The following is a 19764-nucleotide window of genomic DNA, read 5'->3' as shown; positions in this document are numbered from 1 at the left end:
TATACATATGATTTCTTCATGTACTCTGCCTCTGGAGGCCACAAATCATTGTAATATCTAAGCTTTTTTCACACCACCAAGAAACAGTTTCCCTGCTTTGAGGATGCGTGCCTTCCGGATTCTTCAACATACAGTTTTCTAAGGAGTGCCTGACACTTTACCACATGGCTGTGCCATGCTTTATTGAACAGTTCTGTCTCTCTTCTCAATGATCTTACACTTGAGTTCATGATCTGGGTTCAGTTGGGTTCGGTTTTTTTGTGGGGTTTTTTTTTTTGCCATTTAAAGTAATAGAATAAATAAATCTTTGTACAAAAATCTTTGTGCCCTCAAAGTTCCTTTAAAATTGCATAACTTTTCCTGTTCAGTTTATGATGTTTATATATATTTAGTAAACAGTTTTAATCATTTTGAATGTTTTTTGCTCATCTCTTCTACCCACGTCACCTCCCCTCCTCCTCCTCCGGACACTTAGAAGAAAGATACTGAACTATTTTTGGAGCATTTATGCCCCAGGCACTTACCTAGTTCTAATCTCCGAGCTAGTCTTAAGGAGTAGGAGGAAACGGAGTCTTTCTTGAAATGACCTGCCCAAAGTCACACAGCCAGTCAAGGGGGAGCGGGGTAGACCCAGAAATGCCGCACTGCCAAGTGCAGGGTTGTCGCCAGCTGCTTATGCCGCGTGTTAGGAGGTGGGCAGAAGGAGAGGTGACGGCCCTTAGAGGTGGCCAGACGGAAGCCATGACTTCACTTCAGGATTTCTTTGGCTCCTGTTGGAAAAGATCCCTTGAGGCTCTTATGTTTCCAGAACCAAACCAAGTGTAGGGGAGAATTGAAGGAAGGGAGAAGGCGGCCCCACCCCAACTGCTCCTAGTAGGGGGGAGTCCCTAAGCCCCAGCTACAGGACCTGGGACGTGTGGTCTAACTCACTGAACCCTGCTTTTCTGAGTTTTAAAACTGAATGGCTGGTACCGACCTTATTTACATCAGAATAGTTGAAAGCATTAAAGGGAACAACAATGTGAAAGCCTATAAAGTGTTCTGTCAGTTCACACTCAAATCAATAGGAAATGACAGTGGGAGGCCGAGGCCCAGCAAGCGTGGGGCACGCTGAGTGGGGTGCTGAGGGACAGGGTTGCAGAGAAGCCGGCTGAGCAGCAGCACAAGGACCCATCAGGGTCTCAAGAGCCGGGGCTGCGCCTGAAAACTTAGAAGCAGATGCTCTCTGTCAAGCATTCCCTACATGGCTGAGCTTTACTTAGTGATGGTTCTCAAAAGGGTATGCAGGCAGTCACCCGCTTATTGGGCGAGAGCAGAGCCCTGTGTGTCCCCAAAAGCGCACATGTATGGAGGTGGCCTCTCCACTCCCCATTAGGTCTACTCCCTAGGCCAATGAGAATTCAACAAGACCAGAAGGGAGTTGGGTGGCCCCATGGTGACCTGTCAGAGACCATTGAAACCCCCAACCACAGGCAGAGAGCAGCTGTCCGGTCCTGTGCTCTCGGGCCCCGCTCCAAAGGTCTGTCGTACAAGCGCTTCTTCCCTTGTGTTTCCTTCACAGCTTTTCATGTGTGTTTGAAGCCGTTAGACTCGGCTCAGAAAAGCTGGTTGCAGGAGAGAGGAGAACCACCCTGAGCAAGAGGTCTGGAAAATATGGACAACCCAATTGCCCTTTAAAACATCAACAAATTCTTAGGTATCCTTCCTACTTTCAGGCCAGAATTTAAGCTTTTCCCCTTATAACTGTACAGACCATGCATTTGCCAGGATTTGGTTTTGTTTTGTTTTTCCTTCCTAGCATCTTCACTGGCCACTGACAGCGGGACAGAAGGTATTAAATATGAAATGTAGCTTTGTCCGTTATTCACTCATTCTCAAAAAAAAACTGAGGGGCACCTGGCTGGCTCAGGCCGTTGAGCATCCTGCTTCGGCTCAGGTCATGATCTCAGGATTCGTGGTTTCGAGCCCTGCGTCGGGCTCTGTGCTGACAGCTCGGAGCCTGGAGCCTGCTTTGGATTCTGTGTCTCCCTCTCTCTCTGCCCCTCCCCTGTTCATGCTGTCTCAATAATAAATAAATGAAAAAAAAATTAAACTGAAAAAGCTAAATATGAAGGAAACTAAAGTAGCTTTTAGCTGACTCGCTATACCCACTACATAGGCCCCCTACTAAACGAACTTCCTTGTTTAATTGACTTCGGTGGTTTAGGAAGAGCTGCCCTGATGCAGGGGAGAGGGGAGGTCTACATGTGCTTCTGTGTCCATCCTCCAGGGAATCCACACCTGTCCCCCCTTACCTGGCTCCACTACCGAATGTGAATTGCAAATATTTGGGGAACACTTAAGCACATCTTGGAAAAATGAATGATTCCATTCTCGCCGGCACCACAGCGCTGATGAACCTGCTCCAAGCATGTCACTGAGTTCATCACAGGAAACCATTTCTCCTTATGCCTTCCGTGGCGGGGTTAGGACTGCACTTGTTCCCCAGCCCCACCCCCGAAAATGCGAGTCAGGCACCAACTGGATAACCTCCTCTGACCCCCACTCCACCTTACCATAAGTAGATCCAAATCCTTCTAGAAAATTTGAAAGGCATATCCACATACATCAGTGGTATAAATAGAACACTTCAGCAGACTCTGTTAGATGGTGACTTGCTCCAAGGTGGACTGGGAAGCAGCCTGGCCTTGGCAACGCATCATCCTCGAAATAGAAAGATGAGTTTGTTCAGCCTTTGCAGAAGGAAAAATTGCTACCCTCGAGTGCAATGTCCTTGTCCTCTTTATGGGGAGGAAGGTCGGGCAAGGTTTCATTTAGTAAGCGCGCTTCCCCCATTGCACCACTAGGTCGTTGGTTGTCACCCCGGCCTTTCAGCCCCAGGACCGGGGCACTCTTAGTCCCACCAAGAAAGTGGGGGCTTGGGGGCTCAGCTCGGCCCACCCCACCCCGGACAGGTCAGTCAGGGAGGAAGAGAACACCCCACTCCCCACACACACACCAAATTCGCTCCCTTCTGAACGGCGGAGTGCACTGCGTGTCACCGAGGGGAACAACTCCGGTGCCCGGGCGTGGCGCCCGGCGCAGTTAGGGCCGCCGCCCCGGCCTGTCCCCGGGAGCCCTGCGCCGCCTCCCCCTCCCCGCCTCTGCTCCCTCTCCTCCCGCGGCCAGCTGTCTGCCGCGACAGCTGCGGCCCTCCTGCCGCCGGGCCTCTCCGCGGTGGGGGAGGTCAGCCCTCTGAACTGGAGAGCTCGGGGTGGGAGGGGAGAAATGAAGTTCACCGGGGAGCGGGGGTCGCCTTTCCTCCCTTCCTGGGACACCGGGCATGACCGCTTCCCCCATCCTGTCGGTCCCGCCGCTGGGACACGGCTCCCTGCCCCCTGCAGTCGCACGTGGGACTCTGAGGGTCTCTGTACAGCCAAAGAAGGGATGAGGTGTGGGAGGCACCGTCTGGAGCGCCCAGTGCGGGCTGGGCGGACCGGAGGGGAGGTCTTCCGGACAGGTGCAGCTCCGGGAGCGCAGGCGCACACAGGCACCCACTGGCGGCGCGGTGACCCTCGCCCCACCCGGTCCCCTCCGGCGGGCAACTGGGCCGGGTCGGGAGGGGCCGACTGGCCCGGGAGACACTCCATATACGGCCCGGCCCGCGTTACCTGGGCTCGGGCCAGGCCGCTCCTTCTTTGGTCAGAGCCGGAGACCCGGGCGGGGACCCAGGCCGCTAGCCGGCTGGGGGAGGGGGCCCCAGTGCCCAAGACCCAAATATGGCTCGAGAAGGGGAGCGACATTCCTGCGGGGCGACGCGGGGGGCAGCGCCCCGGGCTATATAAAACCTGAGCGCGAGGACCTGCGGCCACCGCAGCGGACAGCGCCCAGAGAAGCCTTGCTTCCCTCCCGCGGCGACCGGGGCCCGAGCCGGAAAGCAGCAGGTGTAGCCACCCGCCCAGGTAGGGCGGGAGTGGGGGAGCGGGCCGGGGACAGAACAACAGGACAGGGGGACAAGGTGGCAGGACATCACCGAGGGGAGTTTGGAGAACTCCGGAGTAGAAGCCTACAGACTCACCTAATCGGCCCCGAGGCCCGCTTTCTGCCCCCGTGTCCCGGTTGTCAGAGCCCCACGCTCCTTACAGAGGAGACAGGAGACCACCAGCTTCGGGAAACATCTCCGAATTTGTCCCCAGCCCCCGTGGGCTCCTCCACCTGGCGTTTCGTATGTGACAGGTGGATTAAAGATTTCGCTTTAGTTGTCCCAAGGGCAATGCCTTCGTGAGGAAGGCCTGGGCCGGAGAGCGCAGGGGCCACAAATCTCGGGGTTCGCCATTGGGCGAAAAGGTGTCTCTGTTCGGAGGCTGGAAGGTTGAGGGCGACGGAATGGGCCTCCGCTCCCTGGACTGAGCCCTGGAGCCCCGCCCCCCGCGGGCATGTCCGCCGGCCCTTGCGCGTGCCCGGAGAGCAGGCATCGCCGGCCTGGGCCGCCCGGAGTGGCCGCCGGGGCGCAGGGGGCGTAGGCGCCAGGGGGCCCGCCACGAAGGCAGAGAAGCCCCAGAGGGCGCTGCACCCGGCTTTCCGGGGTGGAGAAACTCTCCGACGGCACTGCGCCCGGGGAGCGACGCCCGGCAGGGTCCCCTTGGCCAAGCCCCCGGCCGGAGGCGGGAGGCTCGGGGCTGGGGACACCCGTCGGTCCCTGGGAAGAGAGGGCGCCCGGGCCGTTGGGGACTCCTGTGCTGTCGCGTCGTGGGTCTCCACGGCCTTCCTGTCCTTCACAGAAACCAGACGCCATGTGTGACGAAGACGAGACCACCGCCCTCGTGTGCGACAATGGCTCTGGCCTGGTGAAAGCCGGCTTCGCCGGCGATGACGCCCCGAGGGCCGTGTTCCCTTCCATCGTGGGCCGCCCTCGCCACCAGGTCAGGCTGCGTGTCCGCGGAGGGGCCGGGCGGGGTCGCCGCGCAGGCCCGCAGCAGTCCCCGGAGCCGCGGTAACGTGGACGTGCTGTGTCCGCTCCGCAGGGCGTCATGGTAGGCATGGGGCAGAAGGACTCCTACGTGGGTGACGAGGCGCAGAGCAAGAGGGGTATCCTGACCCTGAAATACCCCATCGAGCACGGCATCATCACCAACTGGGACGACATGGAGAAGATCTGGCACCACACCTTCTACAACGAGCTCCGCGTGGCCCCTGAGGAGCACCCAACCCTGCTCACCGAGGCGCCCCTCAACCCCAAGGCCAACCGCGAGAAGATGACCCAGATCATGTTTGAGACCTTCAACGTGCCCGCCATGTACGTGGCCATCCAGGCCGTGCTGTCCCTCTACGCCTCCGGCAGGACCACCGGTGAGTGCGCGCCCCCCACCCGCCCCGCCCTGGCCCCGGGGCCGGCTCACCGCCGCTCACCCCGCCCTGTCCCCCGCGCAGGCATCGTGCTGGACTCCGGCGACGGCGTCACCCACAACGTGCCCATCTATGAGGGCTACGCCCTGCCGCACGCCATCATGCGCCTGGACCTGGCCGGCCGCGACCTCACCGACTACCTGATGAAGATCCTCACTGAGCGCGGCTACTCCTTCGTGACCACAGGTGCGCAGCGCCCCGGGCGGGCAGGGGGCGGGGGCGGAGGACTCCGGGCGGGAGTCGGACGGCCCCGGGCTGGCGGAGGTCGGGCAGCTGGGGGCCCCGGGGGGCGGGGGACGGGCGTACCGGGGATCCGCGCTGAGGGCTGCTCTCCCGCCCCCGCCCCCCATAGCCGAGCGCGAGATCGTGCGCGACATCAAGGAGAAGCTGTGCTACGTGGCTCTGGACTTCGAGAATGAGATGGCCACGGCCGCCTCCTCGTCCTCCCTGGAGAAGAGCTATGAGCTGCCCGATGGGCAGGTCATCACCATCGGAAACGAGCGCTTCCGCTGCCCGGAGACGCTCTTCCAGCCCTCCTTCATTGGTGAGTCCCGCCCCGGGCGCCCCCGGCCCCCCGGCCCCCGCCCGCCGCCTCACGCCCCTCCTTGCGGCCCCCAGGCATGGAGTCGGCGGGCATCCACGAGACCACCTACAACAGCATCATGAAGTGCGACATCGACATCAGAAAGGACCTGTACGCCAACAACGTCATGTCGGGGGGCACCACCATGTACCCCGGGATCGCTGACCGCATGCAGAAGGAGATCACAGCGCTGGCCCCCAGCACCATGAAGATCAAGGTCGGCGGCGGCCCGCGTCCCCCCTCTTCCCCGGGTGGCCCGCACCCCCACCCCTGCCCGGGTGCGCCCCGCCGTTCTGACCCTCCCTGTCTTCCAGCCCCACCCCTGCCCCCCCACCTCCCCCGCCCCGGGTGTGCCCCGCCCGCCTGACTCTCCCCGTTTTCCAGATCATCGCCCCACCCGAGCGCAAGTACTCCGTGTGGATCGGCGGCTCCATCCTGGCGTCGCTGTCCACCTTCCAGCAGATGTGGATCACCAAGCAGGAGTACGACGAGGCCGGCCCGTCCATCGTGCACCGCAAATGCTTCTAGACGCCATCCCGCCAAACGCCAGCTCTCCCCAGGACAACACGTCTGCCGGCGTTGCAGGTGGCTGCCCTCCAGCCGCCGCGCAGCAGCGGATCTCCACCAACTCCAGCTGCTGCCGCCGCAACCCGACACAATGTGTATAACGTGTACATACAGTAACTTATTTACCTCATTTTGTTATTTTTAAAACAAAGCCCTGTGGAAGGAAATGGAAAACTTGAAGCATTAAACTCATTCTGTCTGTTGCGTCAAGTTGTTTGCTGTGGTTATTTGCGGGGCGCAGGGTTGGGGGCTGGGAAGTGTCAGGGTGCAAGGGAGGCAGAGGGACCCCATACTCTCGTGTCACTTCTCACAATTCTCGGAATGAGTGCGCTCCTTGCAGCGCTTTAGCCGAGTCTCGCCCGGCTCGCCGCGCCCCCTCCGGGTCGGATGGTTTCCCGCTCCGGGGACCCGTGGCGGCGGGCGCTGTCCACGGTGCTGGCGCCGGGAGCCGCGCGTCAGCGGCGCTTCGCTCCACCCTAGGGAATCCGAATCCCCCACGGTGCCTGGAGAAACGGTGGTGTTCTTAAGTGAAGATGATCACTCCAGTCCTTTGCTTCAAGCCAAGGCGACGGTGGTATAAAACACGTGTCTCTTCCAGAGCGGGGCCCGGGGAGGAGCGCCGCCCACAGATGGGAGGAAGGGGAGGAAGGGCCTAACGCGCTTTCCCGAAAGGGCCACGCATGCCGCGCGTGGACGAGCACCGAGGGCGGCCCAGCCGGGAGGGGCCTGCAGGGACTGGAGCTGAGACTGCACTGGCGCTGGGAAAAGATGAGAAGACGAGGGAGGAGGAGGACCGCCGCCCTCCCCACCACCTCTCGCAATGTGCTAAAAGGCAGGAAATTTACTAAGCGTGGGAATTTCTATGGGCGAGCACAGTATCTACTTAAAAAAACTTAGCTTAATGTTTTCTAGTCAAGATCACCAAGGACAGCGGTACCTAAATAAAATAGATTCTGACTCAAAGCAAGTAATAAACTTTTTTGGAAATAGGTTTATAAGTAGAATTAACAATATGCAATGTTATATGCCACATGGCCATATGTTTATTCATTATCTCCTTTCCTTATTTAAAAGGTCTGAAATTTTTGAGGCCTCTAAGGTGGGAATACTTGCCAAATGCCGGTATCAAGAATATCAATAATTTGGTAGCATTGAAGATTTTAATAAAACAAGTATATGATACTATGTGTTATTGCTCTCCGAAGGTGGGTAAATGTTAAAAATGGGCTGCATTCTAGTCTTTCAGAGAAATCTAGGTTTTATTGATAATCGTAAATATACGTAGGCATGTATGATCAAACAAAACACACTTAAACACAGCCTGAATAATCATGTAGCCAGCAGCCTGGAAAAATGTCAGAATTCTACAACAGCTAATTGTCATGTTATTTTTAAATTTTTTAAATCTATGTATTTATTTCTGAGAGAGCAACAGAGAGAGAGAGAGAGAGTGAGTGAGTGGGGGACCCGCAGAGAGAAAGGGAGACAGAGGATCCGAAGTGGGCTCTGTGCTGACAGCAGAAAACCCGATGCTCATGTTAGTATTTTTTAACCAAAACCTAAAGTCACTTAATTAAGATTTCAGTAAGGTGTGCACAGAGGTAATAACACCTTTCTCCTGTGATCATAATCATCAAATAATAACTCATAATCATTTAGAATTCATGGAAGTGTCCAGGATAGTCTGGTAACATTTCCTTATGTGCTACTTCTGACATTGGTATGAAAAAATGTGCAAAAATTATTAATTGTGTTGTTTCACTGGAAATGTGCCAAATCTAAAAATTACCTTTCCTTCACTGACACTTCTACAAAAAAACATACACACACACACACACACACACACACACACACACACAAAACAAAACCAAAAACATGCATTTTATTAGTGTTCTGTATCTTTCCTACTTTCCTATTAGGCTGTATTACCTGTCTTTGTCCTGAAAGAGGGTGGTAGGTGTGGCATAATAAAAAATGAGTCTTTTGAGGATGTATAGCTAGAGCGTATACAAGGGTTTGTGCTGGCTGAAGGCAGAAATAACTACTTCCAGCCGCTCTCTGAGTGTCTATGGTAGTAACAATCAAAAAGTCCCTGTGTGGTGGCAGCACCCTTAGCACTGGAGTGAATAATGTCACATCTGATTCTCCACTGAAAAACCATCTCAGAAAACCCATTTCTGGAGCAGTGAGAAAATTGAAAACAACAAAAAATTTCTCACACCCATTGCTTTTGGTATGTTTCCCTAATCATGGCAGTAGGACTTAACGGGGATTTTACTTCCTTCTCACAAATCTTAAATTGCCACCGACTTGTTTTCACGAAATCTATGTTACTCGTGTTCAGCTGAAGAAGGAAAGACTACAGAAGACAGTGAGCAGAGAGAATGGGTCAGGATTAAAAAGGATTAGGGCACCTGGGTGGCTCAGTTGGTTAAGCGCCGACTCTGGATTTGGGCTCAGGTCATGATGTCATGGTTGTGGCTTCAAGCCCCGAAGGAGGCTCTCTCCTCTCTCTGCCCCTCCCCCATTCATGCTGCTCTGTCTGTCTCTCAAAATAAATAAATAAACGTGTTTTTTTTTAAAGGAAGATTAAGGCTGAGGGGGAGAAATGAAAGTAGCCAGGACCGCAGCACGTGCTAGGCTCCAGCACTGAAAGCTTTGGAAGTTCGAATTAGACCATGAAATGTCACAGTCCCTCCAAGCTTCACCCGTCCCGTGACCCGTCACCCCAGATGCGCTAAAACCCACAAAATGTTAGTGAAATATTTCATTGCCCACCTGCTATGTGCAAGGGGTACAGAGAGGGCTAAGATCTGGTCCCATCCTTAAGCCTTTGCTGCCGTGATCCCAGTGTCGCCAGCACCTCTGCCTTGACTCTGGTCACCGTGAAGCCCACTGGAGCTGCTCTGTGGACTGTGAGGGAGGCCGGGCACACTGCACTGTGAGCCCGGAGCCTGCTTCGGATTCTGCGTCTCCCTCTCTCTGATCCTCTCCTGCTTGTACTCTTTCTTTCTCAAAAATAAATAAAGATTAAAAAAATTTATAAACCCCCAGATATTATCATTTGTTATACATCTGTGATGGCTTTAACTTCCTCAAAGTATTATAATTGTTTTATAGCATTTAGATTTACTTGTATATTAATAATTTTCTTTGTCCATTTTTAAAAATTTTTTAATGTGTTTATTTTTAATTTTGAGAGAGAGAGAGAGAGAGACAGTGTGAGCAGGGGAGGGTCAGAGAGAGAGGAAGACCAGAATCCAAAGACAGGCTCCAGACTCTGAGCTAGCTGTCAGCACAGAGCCCGACATGGGGCTCAAACCCACAAACCTTGAGATCATGACCTGAGCCGAAGTCGGATGCTTAAACCGACTGAGCCCCCCAGGAATCCCTCTTTGCCCATTTCTTTCTGTCTATGGATCCTTTCCAAGTGGGACCATCCTCGTTAGTATAGTGGTGAGTATCCCCGCCTGTCCAAGTGGGACCATTGTTTTCCGCTTGAAGCAGTCTTTACAATTTTTTTCAAGAGACTCTGTTGGTTGCAATATATTTCCCTTTTTGTTTGTTTCTACCTCATTCTTGAAAGATTGTTTTTTTCTGCATACACAGAATTCCTGTATTCTGTATTTGTTGACAGTTACTTCTTTTTGCATATTGAAAATGACACCTCTCTACCTTCCAAGTGCCATTGTTGTTGAGAAATCAACAGTCAGCCTGCGGTTCTTTGAGGCAACTTGCATTTCCCTCTCCCCACCTCTCAGTATTGTTTTTTTTTTTTTTTTTAAGATTTCTCCTTGTCTTTGATATTCTACAATTTCTCTATGATGTACCTAACTGTGGACTTATTTTTTACTCTTCTTCTTTGGAATTTATGAGCTTTTTAAACATATGGGTTGATGTCTTTTCAACAGGTTTGGGAAATTATCAGCCATTATTTTTTCAAATACTAGCTCCAGTCCCATTTTTCCTCTCCTTTCATGCTGAAGAATTGATAAATTGAGGTTCACCGAAATTAAAATGCCTGTTCATCAAAGGACACCATTTAAAAAATGAATAGTCAAACTTAATGCTGGGAAAAAATGTTTGCAAAACATATTTGACGTAGATGTGATATCCATGCTATGTAAAGATCCCCTACAATTCAATAACAAGCAGATAAACACGCAATATAATGGGTAAAATAGTTTGAATAGACACTTCACAAAAGAAGATCTGCAAGTGGCTAATAAGATATGCACATGATCATACTTGTCAGAACGGCTATTATGAAAAACAAACAAAAACCAACTAAAACAGAATAACAGGTGGTGTTAAGAATATGGAGAAGCTGGAACTCTTGAGCACTGCTGATAGTACTGCAAAATGGTGCAGCCTCTGTGGAAAATGTTATGGAAATTCCTAAAAAAGTTAAAGGTGGAATTACTGTATGATCCAGCAATTGTATTTCTGGGCACTTACCCAAAGCCATACAGGCAGGAACTCAAAGACGTATTTGCACAACCATGTTCATAGCAGCATGATTCTCAAGAGTCAAAAAATAGGAGCAGCCCAAGTGTCCATTGAGGGAGAGTGAATAAACAAAATATGGCCTATGTGTACAGTGGAATATTATTCAACCTTAAGAGGAAAGGAAATTCTGATGCATACTACAACATGGATGAACGTTGAGAACATTACACTTAAGTGAAGTAAAACAGTCCTGTGAAGACAAATACTATATGATTCCACTTACCTGATGCACCTAGTGTAGTTGAATTCATAGAGGAATAAAGGAAATGGGTGGGTGCCAGAGACTGCGAGGAGAAGGGAAGGGAGAGTCAGGGTTTAATGAGCATAAAGTTTCAGTTGAGGACGACAAAAAAGTTCTGGAGATGGATGGTGGTGAGGGTTGCACAATAAAGTCAATAAACTTGATGTCACAGAACTATATGCTTACAGATGGTTAAAATAACACATTTTCTGTTATATATATTTTGCCCCAATTAAAAAAATAAGCACATGAAAAAGTATTCAATGTTTTTAGTAGTTAGAGACAATATAAAAGAACAATCAGATTCTACTATACACCTACTCTTACAACTAAAATTTTAAAAACTTGACAGGGGCACCTGGGTTGATCTGTTGGTTGAGTATCCAGCTCCTGATTTCAGCTTAGGTCATGGTCCCAGGGTTGTGGGATCGAGGCAAGCACTGAGACCTGCATCAGGCCCCACACTGAGTATGGAGCCTGCTTAAGATTCTCTCTCTGTCTCTCTCTTCACCTGCCCCTATCCCCCACTCTCTCGCAATAAAAATAATTAAAAAATAAAATAAAAAGTTAAAAAGATTAACAACACCAAATGCAGATGAGAATGTGGAGCAACTGGAATTCTCATACTCTGAGTGGGAATGCAAAATGGCACAGTCACTTTGGAAAACATTTGGGAGTTTCTTATAAAATTAAATATACACATGCTCTAATATCAGATAATTTTGTTTCTAGGAATTTATCCACAAAGGTTAAAGGCATACAGTCACAAAAGGACTTGAATAAGAATGCGAATAGCAGCTTTATTCATAATAGTAAAAGCTGATAACAGCTCAGGTATCAATCAATAGAAAAATAGATAAACTGTGTAGTCATATAATGGAATCATATTCAGCAATAGAAAGGAACAAACCACAGCATGAATGGAGCTCACAAACATGCTGCATGAAATAAAATGTACACAGAAGTATATATGTAATATTTCACGAATGTGACATTTGAGAACAAGCAAACTAGTCTGTGGTATAGAAAAAAAACAGAACATTGGTTTCCTTTTGGGAGTGAGATAGAGATTGAAAAATGGCATTTGAGAACTTTTTGTGTGATAGAAATGTTCTGTTCTTGATAAATATAAAGTGTGTTAAACAAATGAAGTTCAGTGAGTATACAATTAAGATTTGTATATTTAATTCAATGTATATTTTAATGAAAAGAAAAATAATCACCAAAAAAATGGAATTTCAGAACACATTTGTTTTTAAGTAATCTCTCTGCCCAATATGAGGCTCAAACTAATGACCCTGAGATCAAGAGTCGCAGGCTCCACTGACTGAGACAGTCAGGTGCCCCAGAATATCAGAACTTCTGATACCCTCTACATTAAAAATGTTTTTATTAACTTTTCATTTTAGGAGGTTTATCGGAATTGCATTTAGGATAGTTCCTCTAACTAATCTTCCAGTCCACTAATTCTTCCTTTTACTTAGTCTATCATTAAGTTCTTTTGTTCACTTTTAAGTTTTTGTTATTAGCTTTTTCACTTATAGAAATTTCTAGAAATTGTTTTATTCTTTTCCAAATCAACAAGGTCATATTTATATACTTTCTGTTCCCAATGGATATTTTTAGTTTTTTGTTTACTTCCTTAACAGAGCATCCATAATTTTGCTTTGTTTTTTTTTTTTTTTTCCACAATGTGTACCTAATAATCCCGGTAACTGGAAACTTGGAGTTTGTTTCTGTTTTCTGTTGTTTTGATTCTTACTCATACTACCTTCTTTCCATGTGTTTTCTTGTTGACAGTGCCATGTTCACTGTCCTTAAAGAATTACTTGTAAAATACTTGGAAACGTAGAATAAAAGTGACTCTCTCCAGAAAGGATTTGTATTTGCTTGTGCCAGAGAACTCCTAGGCTACTAGTAATCTGAAATGATGGTAAAATCCACAGCCTGGGGTCTTCTGGTCCTCCCAGGTGATACGAATTGGGACTACAGCGAGGGCTCAGCTGTGTTCACAATTTCTCAGAAATCTGCACCCCACGCCGCTGCCACCACATGCTCAGTGTCAAAGCAACTTACCTTCCAGATGCTTGAGTGTCAGTGTGGGGTAGGGTTTCCTTCTGGTTAACTCCTTCACTCATACCCTGTGCTGTAGCCCTTCAGGGCCCCAAGCTTTACAAAGCTGTTAAACCCCAAGTGCAAGGTAGTCAAGATAACAAGCCCCCTCTAGGAAAGAGCTGTTCCTAGAATTGCTACACTTCTGGCATCTCTTAGATTTTGGCCCCAGTAATTCTTTACTATCTTGTCAACTTTTCAGGGCCTGTAAGATTTTTTAAATACTTTATATGGCTTTTTTTTTTTAAAGCTGTTTTCAACAGGAGTGTTGATTCTGAGAATCTAGCCTGCCGTGTTCTCTAAAAATAGAACTCAACATCTCCTACTTCTCAGGCTTGGCTTTAGCCACTTCTGAAAAACAGCCCAAACCTCATATATAAGCTTCAGGAATTTTGCCTCAAGTTCTGCCACCTTATTTTAAGGCTGTTATTTTCTTCTTTGGACCTAAAAATGTTCTGATTCTGAAATATTCCCCAGGATGACAGGGTGCCAGCTGGGAGGCAGAGGTGCCCAGAGCCCTTGCAGCCCAATGCTAATGTGCCCTGTGTCAACAGGGGTCAGCTGAGCCGCGAAAAACAGAACAAGACAAAAATGAATGAAGGGCAACAGGCACAAAGGAATTGGCTCAAAGTGACAAGTCATCCCAGCAGCTTCTGCAAGGTTGATGTCCACGGGTGATTTTTTTCCCCGCCTTTTTTATACATCAATATTTCTCCCAACTTTACTTTTCTCCAGAAAATGCATATTCTGCTAATATTAAAAATAGCCAAGAGAAAAATGAAAGAAAAAATAAACAGAAGAGAAAAGACCCCCCATAGCCCAATAGCCCTGGAGAATATTTCTGAGCAGCATGGATGAGTTTGGGCAGATCCTTTCCCACCCAGGCTGGTGACCAGAGGCTGGGTTCCTGAGCCAGATGGAGGAGCTTAGGGGTTTGGGCTGGGCAGCAGACCAGAGCGCCGCTGTGTTGCTGTGTCGTGCAAGAGCTCAAGGCGGCACATACCTGAAGGCGGAGGGCTCTAAACTGGCTGAACTCCAGAGCAGTCCTGGCTGAACTTGGCAGACAGCAGTGAGGAAAGAGTTCCTGCGGTCCCAGAGACTGAGTTCTAGTCCTGGCTCTGCTGTTGGATTCCCATCTCTAATAGGAGGTGACGAATGTCCCTTGTTCCTGGGACAGTGTCTGATTCTGCCCTAGTCACATGTGGGAAGGAACAGAGAGGCTGTTGTGAAGCATCTCAGGAAGCAGGCGGAGCTGGGGAGCACAGGGAGAGGGAGGCGCCGGGCTCCTGGAGCATTTCTCTATGCCCCCTGTGAACTGCGAATTCTGCAGACCCTCCATGTCACATTTGGCCCCTCCTAAGCCAGAGTGATGCTCAAGATTCTCCCCCCCGCCCCCATCCTGTCCATCCATACTTCTGGAATATCTCTTCCACTGTAGCGCTGGGAGGCACTATTTGGAATCATTTGACATACCTGAACATTTTCAGTAAACCCTTAAAAGGGATGCTTCATATGCTTCACATTTCTCTCTGGACGGTTCTTTGGAACCTGGATATTCCTCTAATATTTGTTTTAGACTCTTGAGTGTTGGGCAGAGCACGTTGGTGGAGAGAAGGATGGTGGGGTGGGGGTGAGGGTGGGGGTGGAGAGCTGGGCCTCAAGTAGAACGGGGGCTCAGACCAGCAGGGACACTGAGGCTGAAGGTGCCTGCCTGGGTCTGCCTCCTCAGAGGGGCCCTGAGCTTCTCCCCACACCGCGCTGGCCCCGGAGGTCAGGAGCCTTGAAAGCCAGGGTCTCACTCTGGCCTGGTCCAGGAGGAGGGTGAGCACTGTACTCTGAGTGGGCTCTTCCTCCAGTCCCCGCCCCCTGCGCACCTTGTTTGCCCCACCCCCATCTCAGCCCTGTGCTGAACGTCTGTATTTTTTCCAAAAGGCAGTCCGGACACTGTGAGGCAAACAGATTTGTCCCAGGCCACAGGAGAATTCAGGGTCATGGCTCACTCCCAGGGAAGTATCTTTTCCTCCACCCAACTTCCAGGTGGTCCAAGGACACAGGCGTGGGGACTGTCCTCATAAGTCTGAGAAATCAGGACACCCAAAACCTGCTCCTGATTCTTCTTCTTTTTTTTTTTTATAATTGCATCTTGCCTCTTTTTTAAATGTTTTATTTATTTTTGAGAGAGAGTGTGTGAGCAGGGGAGGGGCCGAGAGAGGGGACAGAGGATCTAAAGCAGGCTCTGAGCTGACCACACAGAGCCCGATGCAGGGCTCAAACTCACAACCTGTGAGATCATGACCTGAGCAGAAGTCGGAAGCTCAACTGATTGAGTCACCCAAGCGCCCCCTGATTACTCTGTAGCTCATTTTCCAAAAGGATCCAAAACTCTGTCACTCCACTATTGCCTGCTTATTGGCACACCCACCATTCAGCCATTAATTTGCTGATTCATTCAACGAACACTTACTGAGCACATACTATGTGCCAGGTGCCATGCTAGGGGATAGAACAGCAAGCCAGAGGCCCCAGGCGCTCAGCCCTCAGGGGCCTCACAGCCTCAGGGAGAAGGGAGACATGTTAATTAAATAACACAAATCAATGTGAGTCTATAAATTTGGCACATGCAACAAAAGAGAGGTGTGGTGTGTGACAATACAGAATAAGCCAAGGACCACAGAAAGGCTCGATAAGCAAGTGCAGGTTCAGGTACGTCTGAAGGGTCAAGAGAAATTAGCAGATGAAGGGGAAGGTGGGAGCAACTCATTCTGGACCAGGGTGGGGGGGGGTGGAGCCGCCGCCGCCAGAGGAGAGTTGGGCGTGCCTGGGGATAGGGCGGTGTAAAGTGAGGTGCAGGGGGAGGCACCCCCAGCTTAAGCAGACCCTCCTTTTCAGAGTATGTATTTTTTCTTTAATGTAACGGTGGAAAGGCGCGAAACTATCTTAGGCAGAGAGAGAGACAGAGAAACGCTGGCATTGCTGGAAGCAACAGGAAAGACCCCACGATGGCTCCCAGGCCCCTTCCGCGAATCCACCCACGTTCACGAAGACACTGGAGCGAGTGTGAGCTGTGGCTAGTGCGGGAACCAGGTCCTGGAGCTGGAGAGGCAGGGGGAGGGCCGAGTAGGCCTCATCTCTCCCTGTCAGTCTGTCCCCACCTTGGAGCTGGCACGGAGGTTCATTAGAACTGAATGTTAAAAAAAAAAAAAGAAGAAGAAGAAGAAGGAGAAGAAGAAGGAGAAGGAGAAGGAGGAGAAGGAGGAGGAAGAGGAGGAGGAGGAGGAGGAGGAGGAGGAGGAGGAGGAGGAGGAGGAGGAGGAGAAGGAGAAGGAGAAGGAGAAGAAGAAGAAGAAGAAGAAGAAGAAGAAGAAGAAGAAGAAGAAGAAGAAGAAGAAGAAGAAGAAGAAGAAGAAGAAGAAGAAGAAGAAGAAAGAAGAAGAAGAAGAAAAAGAAGAAGAGGAAAAGAAGAAGAAGAACTGAATGTTTTCGTAGAAAATCCAGAAAGATCACAGGAGAATGGGTTCGTGCTGTCTTGGCGATTCCTCCTCAGGCACTGATGCAGAGGAATCCTAAGTGGCAACCGAGTCTTGGGGGAACCTGCCTCAATGGCACCGGTCACTGCCCTACCCGGGGTCCGCTCAGAGCACCGGTGCTTTGTGCTCAGGGAAGAGGAGGGGAGGGGAGGGAGGGGGAGGAGCAAGATGGGGAAGGGGAGGGGGGAAACGAAGGAAGGGGAGGAAGGGGAGAAGGGAAAGCGGAAAGGGGTTGGGGCGGAGTAGGAGGTGGAGGGAAGAGGAGGAGAAGGGAGAGGAGGGGAGGGGAGGGGACGGGAGGGGGCCGCAGCTGTCCGCCTGCGCGCCGCCCGCCGCCGGGTGAGTCACGGTGCCAGCCCCCACCGCCTGCCTCTATTTTTACATCGGCGCCTGCTCACATCTGACTCGTTAAAGACGCCTCCCAGCGGGTGGAGGGGACCTTGACGGCGCCGGATGGGGACGAGGGGATAATTTAGAAATCTAAATGGGAATTAGCAAGCGACCCCTCGCTCTTCCTGGGACATCTTCGCCTTTTTAATAACCAGGCGCTCGAAGCTGCCGCTGCGCAGGGGAGGGACTCCCGGGCCCTCGGCAGCCGGATCAGAGCAGAGTCCACCCGAACCACAGCCTGGGCTCCGGCCCTGGCCCTCGGGCGGTGGCAGCTGCTGGAGCGGCGCTAAAAGGCAATTGCCTGTGACAAGCGCAGGGCTTCTCCCGGGACAGGCTGCGCCCTCCCACGGAGCGAGCGGAGCGCGTGGTAGACCATCACAGACAAATGCAAGAGACTGGAACTGGCGGTCAGATCGGGGGCTACCGGTGTGCAAGCAGGTCACCTCGTGCAAGTCGTTCAACGTCCCTGAGCCTCAGGTCCCTCAGCTGTGAAGGGGGTGGGTGTGCGCTCAGCCTCGTGGGGGCTGGAGGGCCGCAGGGACACCCGGGGTCAGTGTCCCCTGCGCCCAGGGTCTGCCGGAGAACAGTGCTGCTCTCTCTGCGATCTGTGATGGGGACCCCGGCCTTTCTGAGCAAGGGGCAAGGGCAAGCGGTGCTCTGCCATGCATCCTTGAGCCTCTCTGGATTATCTTCCATTTGGAGACTCTGGGGGACGACATTCCTCCTCTGACGTTCGGTAACATGACGCATCCTGATCAAAAAGGGCTGTGTGAGCGCTCCCTTCTGATGTTAACCTGTTTGAGTCAGATCACAGGGTGAATATTGATTATGTCAATCTGGGTGCTTTAGAGGGACTTGGGAGAGAAGAGGAGACTTTGCTCTTGCCAGGAAGAACTAGGTGAGCTAGGACCATGCGTCCTTTTTGCCACGCTTTGCACCGAATGCACAGTGAAAATTCAGGCAGGGGCCCCAGGCAGGATCCACACTGGCCCCACCGTTCTCTCCTGGCTTCTGGGCCCCATGGAGAAGAGGCCTGTTTCTGGTCTCTGCACAGCAAGGATCCCCACATTCAGAACAAGATCCTGATGACCCAGGACCCCAGGACCGGCCTGTGCCCTGAGGCCGTGGGCCAGCCAGGCTGAGCCCGGGAAGCAAGCGCAGCTCCGGGTGCCCAGCGTCATGCCTGCAGGAGCAGGTGCCTGGCCGCTGGCACACACTTCTCTTTCCTGGGGACCCCGGACCAGGCAGCTGCCCTCTCCTTCACACACTGCCTGACCCTAGAAGGAAGCACAGGGACACTGACAAGTGGCCTGTTTTCCCCCTCTTCTTCTTGTACAACTAAGCATAGCTGTAAACTCAAACTTATTTTACTTACAAAAATGTTTATTTATTTATTTGGGGGGTGCCAGAGTGAGAGAAAAAGAGAGAGAATCCCAAGCAGGCCCCACACTGTCAGCACAGAGCCTGACTCGGGGCTTGATCTCACGACCATGAGGTCATGACCTGAGCTGTCAAGAGTTAGACTAAGCTGCATAGACGCCCCTAAACTCAAACTTTAAAGCCAAGAGTGACTCTGGTAGGCCCTGGAGAAGCGACAAGAGCATCCAGACCCTGCCAGCCAGGTGCTGTGCCCACGCTGTGTCCAGCCCTGCCCTCCCCCTTCCCCTGCTTATCAGAGCTAGGACCCGGGTCGTTCTCCCAGACACAGCCGCAAGTGCCCAGCTCCCATGCCTCACCCCACAGCAAGAACCCCACCTTTCCTATCATGTGTCCATCGCTGTCCCTTTCTGTGTAATGTTCATGGCCCCAGGCAGAGGGCAGTGTGTAGGGCCTAGAGGAAAGGCAGCCTGATGTGAAATTGCTGGGGACCCCCCCCCCATATAGGGGCCCCAGAGCCCATGTGGTTCCTCCCACCAGGGCTGGCTCAGCGAGGGGCTACTGGCCGAGCAGCTGGCTTTACAGAGTTTGGCCCAGACTAGAGGGAGGGGATCCTCTCTTGTGGCCAAGGGGACACCCTGCTCATTGAAAGCCAGAGGCAGTCCCATTCAGCAGGTTTGAAAGACAAGGCTGAGAGTCGATCGATCACTAAGTCCCAGGCTGTGACTCTTCTCTCAGGAAGCCTACGTCTCTGGTCTGTCACTTCCCCTGAGCCACAGTCGACCTGGAGGCCTGGAGAACGTGGTGGCGGGATCAGGATTGAGGAGAAGTCTAGGGTGGCCCTGGGAACACGCTGTCGGCTGCTTCCGGGTGAAAGAGAAGAGAGGGCATTTTCTCTCTTAGATCAGTGTTGGGAACAAAGCCCATGACCTTCCTTAAGCAGGTTTTTAATTTTTTAATCTTCGTGGTGGCCTCCGCTTAGTCCGCACCTGATTTTCCATTTCACAGGGTTTGTTGTCCTCTGGGAGCTTGGGGACAGGAAGGAGGGTGTGGGCTCCCAGAGACAGCTCAGC

The 19764-nt window shown here is 51.5% G+C and overlaps 1 protein-coding gene across 1 annotated transcript; it reads left to right on the top strand.

Annotated features, from left to right (window-relative positions):
• Window positions 1-3832: 3832 nt before the first annotated feature.
• On the top strand, window positions 3833-6745 carry ACTA1 (actin alpha 1, skeletal muscle). Its single transcript, XM_029931169.1, has 7 exons — window positions 3833-3941; window positions 4761-4901; window positions 5004-5328; window positions 5410-5571; window positions 5738-5929; window positions 6004-6185; window positions 6353-6745. The coding sequence occupies exons 2-7, from the start codon at window positions 4773-4775 to the stop codon at window positions 6494-6496; spliced, it is 1134 nt and encodes a 377-aa protein (XP_029787029.1). The 5' UTR covers window positions 3833-3941; window positions 4761-4772; the 3' UTR covers window positions 6497-6745.
• Window positions 6746-19764: the final 13019 nt, after the last annotated feature.

The sequence above is a fragment of the Suricata suricatta genome, chromosome 2, assembly GCF_006229205.1.
Source record: "Suricata suricatta isolate VVHF042 chromosome 2, meerkat_22Aug2017_6uvM2_HiC, whole genome shotgun sequence".
NCBI lineage: Eukaryota > Metazoa > Chordata > Mammalia > Carnivora > Herpestidae > Suricata > Suricata suricatta.
Note: the sequence above shows the minus strand (reverse complement) of the source record. Positions and strands in the feature narration are given on the sequence as shown.

Coding starts and splice junctions, on each gene's coding strand:
- ACTA1 (XM_029931169.1), top strand. CDS start 4,773: ATGTGTGACGAAGACGAGACCACCGCCCTCGTGTGCGACAATGGCTCT. Junction 5,329..5,409: donor CGCCTCCGGCAGGACCACCG/GTGAGTGCGCGC, acceptor TCCCCCGCGCAG/GCATCGTGCTGGACTCCGGC. Junction 6,186..6,352: donor CCAGCACCATGAAGATCAAG/GTCGGCGGCGGC, acceptor CCCGTTTTCCAG/ATCATCGCCCCACCCGAGCG.